Raw genomic sequence first — 11,759 nt, 5'->3', positions numbered from 1 at the left:
AGAAGGACTAATAAAACAGATTGCTGGGAACCATCCTCAGAGTTTTTGACCCCATAGGAGTGGGATTGGACCCAAGAATGTGCGTATCTAACAAATTCCCAGGTGCTGCTGCTGTTGTAGTCTGGGGACCACATTTGGAGTCCCATTGGCCTAGAAAACAAGGCTCAGTCTCCAGAGCATGGCCATCATGGTGCTCTCTTTCTACTTTGCTTACTTTACACCCTTTCCTCCCTAACAAGCCCCTATGGTCCAGTCACATCAGACTATCAGTTTTTCCAAACCAGTCTATGTTTGCATATTTCTGGCCTTTGCTCTGTTCTTTCTCTCTGAAATGTCCCTTCATTCTCCTCTTAGAAATCTACTCATTGGTCAAGTTCTCACTCAGATGACACTACTGTATAACACCTTTCTTCCAATCTTGTCTCCAAATTATGAATAACTTATTTCTATGTATTCCTGATAGTTTATATGTATCTAGTCATGCAGATGGGATGTCACAATCCACTTTCCCTGCTTTCTACATTGGGGTGTGCTGGGCACTATAAAAAGAGACACAAGTGAAGACATTTTTAAATGGGGCCAGAGAGGTTGCAGTACAAAATGGCTTACTTTCTTGTTTGAAAGGGCCAAAGTCCTTTGGAATCTGGCCATTGCTTCCTGAGCTGTTGTTTGAGAAACCAGAAGGAGAATAGATATCCTGATCACAAGTGCTGATGCTCATGGACTTTTTTGGTGGATAGAGTCAATACCCAATTATGTATAACCAAGAAGAGTTTAACACTATTAATTCTTTTCTTCAACCACTTATTACCTCAGCTTCCTATTTTCTTCCTGTAAGAACCTCCAAATTTTACCTTGTTAGGGCACATTTGCAATTTCTACAAGAGATTGTGTAATTCCCCAAATAAATGCTTGATTGCCTCTCATTTCAGCTCTTTATTTTTAGCTTAACAGAGCTGACCTCTAAGTAATGCACCAGGTCCATTCTTGTGCCGTCTCATGGCTGATTGGCATCAACAATGGGAGGTACCAGTAAGAGACTGGAGAGTAAGGAGAGATTGGGGTTCTATTCCCGTTGCTGTCTCCCCAAAGCAGCAATGGCTTATATTGAATAGACTCTCCTAGAGGTATGGTGCTTACCAGGGTCAGTCCATGCCCTTTCAGCCTAGATGGCAAGGATAAGTACTTTTTTCTTGGGGGGAATGTGTCACGAATTCTCACTGTTTCCCTTTACTCATTGCCCACCTTATATTTAGGTAATTCCTTTATTAAACTCTCTTGAATTGCCCACTTTGAGAATATCCACATATATCCTGTCAAGACCTTTCATGATGCACCAGGTAAATATGTATTGGTCAGTTTTTGTTTCTCCTTCTTCTTACTTCCACTCTCACTCCAGACAGAAGAGATCTGTGTCTAATTCATCTCTATAATCTTAACTTAATGCCAGGCATATTTAGGGCCCTCAATACATGTTGGTTGAATTAAATAATGTCTGTTAGACTGGAGGGGAACAGCTTGTTCCATCTTGAAGAGACTTGAAGAAGATCAAGTATATTTTTCTGAAGTCTCCCTGTTTAGGGACCAGTTTGTAGTCTAGACTAGCTATAGCTATGCCCCATTATGAGATTGAATTCACTTAGGTTATACATCTAGTGAACTGCAGAGCCCAGGGTTTTGTTTTGTTTTGTTTTGTTTTGTTTTTAAAGATTTATTTATTTATGCATACGAGAACTGGGGTACAGGCCAGAGGTGTGGGGGGTGAGAGGATTCACCAGACAGAGTAGGGAACAGAACAGGAAGACTGACTGAAATACACTGATGAGGAGAGCAGCGGGTGAGTTAGGAGAGGTCTGCTGTGCCATGTGGGTAGCTCCCTGGTCGGAGATAGAACTCATGTTGCAGTGGCTGCAAACAGCTTCAGAGGTTGCTTCTTAACCCTTTGCGCCACCAGGGAGGCCCCAGAGCCTAGGGTTTTAATCTCAGAATTTATCAGACCTAATCCTGAGGCAACTATTTGCTGACAACAACCTTCATTCAGTCTAAAGGTTTTTATGGAAAAGAAAGTGAAAGATAAAGGCAACTTCCTGTTAGGTGGAGGCTGGCTAGGGGAGCAGAAGGTGACTGAACTGGCCTCAGGTTGCTGGTCTAAGAGTTCTGGGACCCTCAGGTCCAACCCCACAAAGAGCTTGTGCACCAAGTTGCAGTGAACTTCCAGAGCGAGAAGAGTTCCCGTCAGGAGGTAGAAGCCGGGAGCTGCCCTGCTTCCTAGTGCTCTTCCTTGGAGAGGATGGTGAGACAAACCAGGGTGGGGCACCCAGTGGCTGGGCACAGAGACCTTAAATCTCTCAGAACTCTCTCTTGTTGGGAGGTGTTTATCGCCTTGACTTTTCCCAGAAGAGTGGAGTTGGGGGGAGCGGATTTTTTTCCCATGGAAGTGGTACTTTCTTTCCTCTCAGATTTTAAAATTCCTTACAAATTAGGAATAATAGTCCTATATGTGTAATATAATGAATATTTCTTTTCAGTCTGCCATTTATCTTATTAATTTGCTATAGTGTTTTTTTGCAATTCAAATTTTTTTATTATTTATTTATTTTTTTAAAGATTTATTTATGCATACAAGAGCTGGGGTGTAGGCCAGAGGTACAAGGTGGGGGTGGTGGTGAGCGGATTCATCAGAGACAGAATGGGGAACAGAGCAGTCAGATTGACTGAAATAAATACACTGCTGAGGGGAGAAGCGGGTAAGACAGGAGAGGTCTGCTGGGCCATGTGGGTAGCTCCCTGATGGGGAATTGAACTCATGCTGCATTGGCTGTGGATAGCTTCTTATTGCTGAGACTTAACCCCTTGCGCCACCAGGGAGACCCTAATGCTTTTTATTTTGATGTAATAAAATTTATCAGTCTTTCATTTATTGTCTCTGAACTCTTAGGCATATTTTATTTTATTTTTTAAAAAGATTTATTTATTTATGCATATAAAAACTGGGGTTCAGGCCAGAGGGGTGGTGGTGAGAGGATTCACCAAAGACAGAATGGGGAGCAGAACAGGCAGATTGACTGAAATACACTGCTGAGGGGAGCAGCAGGTGAGACAGGAGAGGTCTGCTGCGCCATGTGGGTCACCTCCCTGGCCAAGGGATCCAACTCATGTTGCAGTGGCAGCAGATAGCTTCATAGTGCTGCGGCTTAGCCCCTTGCACCATCGGGGAGCCACACCCAGATTGTAGTCACTCTTGCTTTTTTCTATATCTAATGTTTTTTTTTTTAATATTTATATCTTTGGTACATTTGGAGTTTATTCTTGTGTGTGATTTGATAAATGGATCTAATTGCACCTTTTTTTCTGAATGGGTATCCACATTTGTATCTCTGGGAATACTTAATAAATCCCAGCACTATGATGTGTTAAGAAGATTATCATTGCCTAAGTTCCATCACATTGACCTGTTTATTCATCTGTTTTAAAGCCGTGCTGTGGTATATTTTAATGTGAAGACTAGTCCCCTACAGAATTCTTCCTTCTCAATGTTTTTCTAGCTTTTCTTGTATGCTTACCTTTTCTTATGAACTTTAGAATTAGATTTTAATTTATGATCCATGTAGAAAAAAAGTCTCACTGTGATTGCATTAAATTTGTGAATAAAGCTGTAGAGATGACATCATCAGATGGTGTTGAGGTGTTCTAACCAAGAACAAAGGATGCCAATTCAAGTCTACTGGTGCATTTTCACAGAGTGCTTATAATTTTCTTACATTTCTTTTCCTGCTAATGTAAGTGAGTTTTCCTCATTCACTATATCTTCTAATTGTTTTTTTAAAGATTTATTTATTTATTTATTTATTTATTTATTTATTTATTTATTTATTTATTTATACAAGAATCAGGGTATAGGCCAGATGCGCGGGAGGGTGAGAGGATTCACTAGAGACAGCAGGGAACAGAACAGGCAGATTGACGAAATACACTGCTGAGGGGAGCAGTGGGTGAGATAGGAGAGGTCTGCCACGCCATGTGGGACCCTCGCTGGCTGGCCGGGATCGAACCGGTGCTACAGAGCCTGTGGACAGCTTCATAGCATGGAGCTCAACAGCCTGCGCCACCAAGGGAGGCCCTCTTCCAATTATTTTATGAATGCTATTGACTTTTCCTTTCATTTAAAAAGTTAAGATATAATTTACATACAGCAAATTCACACTTATTAGTGTACAATCCTGTGGGTTTTACAAACATGTGTACAATTGTGTAACAGCCATGAGATAAAAATATATGAAAAAAGTTCCATCAACTCTCCTAAATTCCCAATAGTTCCCTTGTAAAAAAACTCTTCACTCAAGGTGAGTTTCCAGCAAACACTGGTCAGATTTTCTCCCTCTGATTTTTGCATGTCATATAAGGACAACCATATAGTACAGTCTTTTGTGTGTTACTTCCCTCATTTAATGTAATGCAGTTAGGATTTGTCAATGTGATTCCATAGTAGTTAAAGAAAATACTTTGTGTTATTTGAATCATTTTAAATTTATAAATTGAAATTTATTTTCATGGTTCATTATGGGCTATATATACATATGTGTATGTGTATAAATGTGTATGTATATACATATTGTAATTTGAGAGTGTCCCAAGGCTCGCTGATTCTCTACTCATTATTTTCTCAAACTCTTTTTTATCTTATTTTGTATAGTTACTATTGTCTTAAATTCACTAGTTATTTTCTTTCTTCAACATCTAGTTATCCTGTTTGTTACATTTTTCACCCCAAACATTGTATTTTTCCTCTACAGAAGTTTGCTTTGGTTCTCCTTCATATTGTCTCTATTAATTATAAACTTGCCTGACTTTACATTCTGGAAAGTATGCAACATCATTATAATTATTGTTTTAGTAGTCATATCTTCTATTTTTATCATTTGCATATGATAACTTCACGTTAATATGACAGTGTTCATGGTTTTTCCTCAGACTTATTAATGTGCTATATTGTATAAATTACTTTTCTAATATTGGCCCATCCTTAATTTCTTTGCCTTTTATGTAACTCATGTTGTAGCATTAAACATTAATATTTCTAAACATCCTTTTGGCATGCTGAATTCAACTTTTTAATGAATCATCTGATGGAATAACTATTGTGAGTTAGATCAGGCATGGAACTGGGTTACCTCTGATCAAATGATAGTTGTTGCCTAAAGCTCTGTGTTGAGAAAGATTCTGAGACTGTATCTGGGTTGATTGAAAAGCGTACTGATACCAATTTATTAAAAATATCCGTCACAGGTGTGAGGGTGAGGGTGGGAGAGTAGGAGTAACTTATACTATGTTTTTACTAACTACAAGTATGAAGATACCATCAGGTAGATCGGTCCACTCTCTAGAGTTTATGAAGAGCAGCTTCAAGTATTACGTAGTTAGTTTGTCTTTGGTTAAGTAGCTGCATCCCTTTGCACACTGGTTTCCTTTTCAGGAGAATGAAGTTTCTGTACTAGATGATCTGTCATGACCTTTAAATTCTAACATTTTATAACAGTAATAGTCAAACTATAAATGCATTATTGTGGAGGACCTGGGGTATATCTTACTTTGGGTTCCTCCAGAAGAGAACCTGAGAGAGAATTCAAGTGCCAGTGATTTAATAGACACATAAAGAACATGGCTATCTTGGGTTATCAAATCTAGTTACCGCTTATACTACTGGGGAAACTCAGATAGTTCTATCTATGAGGAAAGGCAGTTTTATGCCAAATTTTATTATTAATTATTGAAATGGATGGGCTTGATTGGGTGGGAGAGTACTTTATTTTACCTGTACTTGGTCTCTGTTATACCAGCATGCAAATAGGCTTTCACACTACAGAAAGTCCTCAGTCTAGAAGTACAGTTGGAGATAGGACTGAGGTGCCCTTAAATAGTAAGAGCCAGGGAATATGGCAGGGTCTGCTTGGCTAGGATCCTTGGGGGCATTTGGAGTATTGATTACAAATGATACTCAAACATTGGGATAATAATGTATCTGCTTTTGACTCTGGAGCTATTATGAGTTGAGTTAAGGAAGTCTGTGAAATCTAAGAGTTATTTAATATTGGGACACTTTTAAAGAAAGTCTTCAGATAGTATTGTCTGGTAATACTTCTTATTGTTTTCCCCACAGTCAAGAGATCAAGAAAGCAAGAATGATTTCCTTTCTAATCAAAACATTCTAGCCTCAGCCCAAACCAAAGAAGGTTTGAACCTCGTGTTGATAAGAGGAGATGTTTCAGATTACTGTGTAAGTGTTGCTATTTAGTAAATCTACCAAAGCGCAATGGGTTAGAATTTATGGGTTCTATGATTTAAGGTCAAAGATTAAGATCATCTAAACTGGTTAAATTAAACCCACCTGAACTTCATGTTGGACTGTACTTACTCTTCCCTGTATTTTTCCTCATATATTCATGTGAAAACATACAAGTTTAACCACAAACCAGGGTGTAAAACCCACCTCTTGTATTTTTTATAATTTATCTTATAGTTTATGGTCACAGAAACCAACTCTAAAGTTACTTTTATCAGTGTTCACATACCTTTCTTTCACTGACCACCCATTAATCTTGGTCAGCATCCTCCTTATGCTTCAGGGTCCTTATCTATAAATTTGGATAATGATGATCATCATAGTAGGGTTGCTGTAAGGTTTAAATAAAGTAATTCATACAATATAATCAGCACCTTCCTGGCACACAGTTTAGACTCAAAAAGTGCTATTATCATTAGCACTGTAACAGACCCCTTTATATTTTACCCCATCCTATTCGTACTACAGTATCTCTATTTGAGATGGCTATTATTCTCTTTCATCTTATGGATGAGAAAACTGAGATTTTTTTCACTATATGGTCTATTAATTCACCATTAAGGTCGTGTCAGCCCTTGTCAGGCTACCTATTCTCACCTTTGGAAATATGGAGCAATATAAATTTGAGGATTCTCTTTCACTCCTTCTCTGGATTCCAGTTAGTTTCCAAGCTCCAACAGCCTTCTTTCACAGTGCCTCATGTACATGCTCTTTCCTTTTCATTCCCATAGTCAAGGTTTATTTCAGTGCCCCCAAACCCCATCACCCCTTATACATGCCTCCTTGCCTTTAGTCTCTCCCCGCCCAGTCTGTCCTCTATATTGCTTTTTGCTGCATAGTCCAAAGGGGAAAAATAGTGTGGATTTCAGAGTCCTCCATCTTCTGGCTACAAATCACTTTCCAGCCCTGCTCTCACTACTAAAATTCTCCTCTTTGCTAAATTGGACTACTGTCTGCCCTTTTTCAGCTCTATGTGTTTTCTTAAATGTTCCTCCCACCTAGAATGCCTTAAGCCTTCTTTCTATCCATCCCATTTATATCCATTCTTCTGGGTCTGTCTCAGATCCTTGTCCTCTTGGTAAAGCCTTTACCAACTAGTGCAGTCCAAATGATTCCTATTTTTTTTTTTTTCAAATTTCTATAACAGGTAGTTTTTGTATATTTAAGTTTCTTTTGATTATCTTGAATTTACTTAAACATTAGGACTATTTTATTTTTCTTATATGTTAATATATTGCTTCCTCAAACTGTGCAGGAGCAGTGAATTTATTGACATACCTAAAAAATAATGGTTTCATCTGGAGGTGGTCTGGTCAGCCCTGCAGGCCTAGTCCAAGAAAGGTCACTGAGGTGAAGGTAGGCAGTGTGCACCAAGCCTGCTCTCCAATGGCTGAGGCCATCCCTTTGGATGTGAGTAGTGAGGCTCTACTGGAGGTGGGAGAAAGGCGAAAGGGGGCTGGATCTAGTTTGACTTCCACTTTGTGTGTGTGTGTGTGTGAAGCTATGCTCACTCACTCTTGTTCATGCATGGAGATGTCTGATGTTAGTTTATGAGATTAGTCTATGCCAACTAAGCTCATCACAGATTGAGGTGGCCCCCGATGTCAATTATTAACGTAAAGTGAGAAATACAACTGTTGTATGGTCCAGAGATACAGACACCTTTTAATTTACAAAGTAGAACTCCCCAAGGAACCAGAACACTCAATCCTTATTATGAAAGCATTCATCCCCTCCAGATTTCAATACAAATTGGAATAAATGAAATTGACTATCAAATATCTATGGGCATCAGGCTATGACCCCATCTTTCCAAAAGGATGGCCTCAGGCATTGGAGAGCAGGCTTGTTGCACACTGCCTACCTTCAGCTCAGTGATCTTCTTATGACTAGGCTTTCAGGGCTGACCAGACCAGCCTTCAGATGGATCCATTCTTTTTTAGGTATGTCAATAAATTCAAAACAATTATTCTCAGTTACTGGCAGCCTAAAAGTAATTCTCTCTTTCTCTCTTCCTCAGTCTCTTTTAATGATTCTGTGTTTTTGTCTCAGTCTGTTTTACCATTTCTCTCTCTCTGTGACTGCCTTTCCCTTGTCGCTTTCCTTTTTATGCCTTTATCTTTCAGTCTTAATCTGTCTCTATGTCCCTTTTACTCATTTTCACAGTTCTACTTAATTTCTAAGGTTGGGGGTCATCACCTCATTATGGTGTCTAAGCTCTAATCATAAATTGTAAGCTCCTTGAAGTAGGGCTGACAGGTCAGTATGATAGGCAAAACACATTTTGTACATTACCCCATACTACCTATCAAGTCATAGGTGCTTAATAAATATTTACTGATTAGGTCTCTAACAAATTGTTACTGTTTTCCTTAAGGCTGATGTCATTGTCAACACGGTCCCCACAAGTCTTCATCTTGGAGGAGGACCACTATCTAGGGCTCTTTTGCGGAAAGGTGGTCCAAAGCTCCAGAAAGAACTAGAAGCTACGAGAAAGGAAAATAAGGAGGATTTGGGTAGCATCTTCATGACAAGCGGCTGCAATCTGAACTGTAAGGCTATGCTCCACGTGGTGGCTCCTTACTGGGATAATGGAGCAGCGTCTTCTTTGCAGGTAGGAGAAAATTCTTAGTTTTCTACCTCATTTGATCTTTGGTAATCTTCTAGCATGGTACAGACCTGTGGTTCTCAGATAAAGTGATTTTATCCCCCAGGGACATTTGGCGTGTAACAACTGCTACTGGCATCTAGGGATAGAGCCAGAGAAGCTGCTGAATACCCCACAAAACCTGCATTGGCCCCCACAATGAAGGATTATCTAGCCCAGGTTGAGAAACCCTAACATTGATTGAATCCTGCCTATTTATTGAAATCTTTATTATAGTCCATGGAAAGCCCATTGTAACTACCAGTTATTTCAGAATAAGTGGCCCTCAAACATGGTAACAATTATTGGGATTCTCCAGGAATGGTGTCTGAAGATTAGTGTAATAATCCTTGAGTATAGAAAAGACATACAGCCAGAGCTGCAAATAAAGAAGGGTCAGAATCCTTTTCTTGATGACATAATTCTCATCTAAACCAAGTACTCCTACTTTAACCTTTTTTTTTTGTCAGAATGTAAAAATAATACACACATTGTTAAAAATGCAGAAAAGTCAAAAATAAAAATCATAATCCAACCATCTAGATATAGCCTTGATTTGCGTTTTATGTCTCCTTCAATTATATTATATATATACACTTATTCCTTGGTTGAGATTCTCTTCAAAACATTTTTAGACCTACTTTTTTTTACTTAACATAAACATTTCCCCATGTTGTTAAAAACTCTTCATAAATATCACTTTTAATTGCAATGTGATATCGTTGTTTATGTAAGAATTGTCACAGTTGAATCCTCCCCTTCTGAATGAATGAATGAATGAATGAAGCTCTCTAGAAAGTCCTTTGCCCCCTCAATATTTTCCTTTCTGACTCCCCAGATCCCAACAAAGCCAGCAAGAGGAGAAAGGACCTAGTCAGAGTTGTTGAAGCTACTGCCCTTTCTGTTTCCAGCAGTTTGAACCCTAACTTATTTATACAAATTTTGTACATTTCAGATCATGACAAGTATAATCAAGAAATGTTTGAAGACTATAGAGCAGCTATCTTTCCCATCAGTCACATTTCCTATGATTGGAACAGGAATTTTGAGGTTTCCCAAAGCTGTTTTTGCTAAACTAATCCTTTCAGAAGTGCTCAAATTTAGTAGCTCTGCATACAGGAAATCCTTTCAAGAAGTTCAATTTCTGGTCCTTCCAAGTGATAAGGAAGGTGAACAGGTATGGTTACATATCTTTTGTGGTCATTCTGGCAAGCAGCTTAAGTGCAGTCAGCTGATGTCATAAATATAAATAAAAGTGTTTTCTGCTTCCCTGCCCATAAGTATTGACTACTGATGGGGGAGGAGGTTGTTGTTAATGGCTTCACTATGAGGCACAATCCCTCCTAGAAAGTTTATTGAGAAATAAGACAATGTCTAGCAAGTTCATTTGTAGAAAGAAACAAAAATTATCAGCATAAGAGGGGCCCAGACATTTGAACACAGACTACATTAAAGCTGAGTAATGGTTTCATTTAGTTTAGTGTAAAGGCCAGATATGATAGTTATTGAAGAGAATACAGCCAATCTATTTAAGTCTATGAGGGTCTAAAGTTAGAAATACCAGCACTACGTTCAGTAGTACCAAATACTCACCCCTGGCACTGCCCTGGTAAGATGGCATACTTTCAGAAGCACTTCATAGCGAGTTGGCCCACTCTGAGTACCAAAATCTGTTTTCTGCCTTTGAAAAAGGCTACTGATCTTATACAAATTGTGCATGCTCTTAGTGAACATGCGAACGATATAGAAGTACAAAGAAAAATCTCAGCTTCACCATTTAAAGATTAAGTGAAGCAACCTCCCTAAATCTCAGTTTTCAGTGTGTAAAAGGAGCAATAAACCTCTGAGATGCTGTGAGAATTTAAAGAGGACATAATTGAAATGTCTAGCACATAGAAAACCTTAAAATTGGTTGCAGGAGTAGTAATTATTACCTTTTTGTTGTTTGACTTTAAGGACAATTGCTATAGCTTCCTAAAATTAGCATTAAAAAGATAGCAAAGATAATGATATTTTCTAAATACTTAATTATTCTCAACAATTGGGATAGAATGTGGTCTTCACATAAAATAAAGTAAATCGTCACTGGCATTTCCTAGATTGAACTGCAATCGTTAATTTAGCTAAGAAATCTCTGAGATAATTTATTGAGAACTGTTAGAAACTATTGTTCCTAACTGATGTCTGATGATCACTGCTCTAAAGAATTAGATTAATATTTCTATAGAACATTCTTGTGTTTGGTAACTATGTTTCTTCCCTATCTCCAGGCATTTTTAGATGAATTTGCTAGACAATCAAGTGAAAATCCCAACAGGGACAGGATTCTAATGACTGGTGATAACCAAGGTCTGGGAAAGTTGTTCTGCTGATGAAATATTTTCTTTTGCTTACTAACTCCTTAGTGGTACTTAGAAGGCCCATAAATGGAGACAAAGCTAATTCACATGAAGCACCAATAAATGATGGAGGAGGTGTTAGAGCATGTTCCATTGTCTGGGCACACAAAGAGCAAATCCTATTGTGATGAACTAAATTATTAGTAATGAGGCCAGCGGTTCCAAGATATGATAATAGGAGAGCTAAAATGTGTATGACACATTAAACTGTATATTGCTTACGTGTGTGTGTGTACTATTATTTAACCTATGCACTGGCCTCATGGGCCGGTATAAATGTGGAAAGGGAGACCTAATGAATTTAAGAGATGAGGAGAAATTTGTAAAGCCTCAGAGCGTACAGTGGGCAGTAATATGCCAACACGGTAAAGGT

The 11,759-nt window shown here is 38.6% G+C and overlaps 1 protein-coding gene across 1 annotated transcript in view; it reads left to right on the top strand.

Moving 5' to 3' along the window:
- Positions 1 to 1,331: 1,331 nt before the first annotated feature.
- Positions 1,332 to 11,759, top strand: part of PARP15 (poly(ADP-ribose) polymerase family member 15) — a 36,242-nt gene continuing 25,814 nt past the window's right edge. Inside the window, 5 exon segments of the mRNA XM_037526608.1 lie at positions 1,332 to 1,340; positions 6,158 to 6,274; positions 8,718 to 8,954; positions 9,943 to 10,164; positions 11,258 to 11,336. Coding sequence (XP_037382505.1) covers positions 1,332 to 1,340; positions 6,158 to 6,274; positions 8,718 to 8,954; positions 9,943 to 10,164; positions 11,258 to 11,336 — 664 coding nt within the window.

Source organism: Talpa occidentalis, unplaced genomic scaffold, assembly GCF_014898055.3.
Source record: "Talpa occidentalis isolate TD23 unplaced genomic scaffold, MPIMG_talOcc4v2.1 talOcc4.4, whole genome shotgun sequence".
Classification (NCBI taxonomy): domain Eukaryota; kingdom Metazoa; phylum Chordata; class Mammalia; order Eulipotyphla; family Talpidae; genus Talpa; species Talpa occidentalis.
Note: the sequence above shows the minus strand (reverse complement) of the source record. Positions and strands in the feature narration are given on the sequence as shown.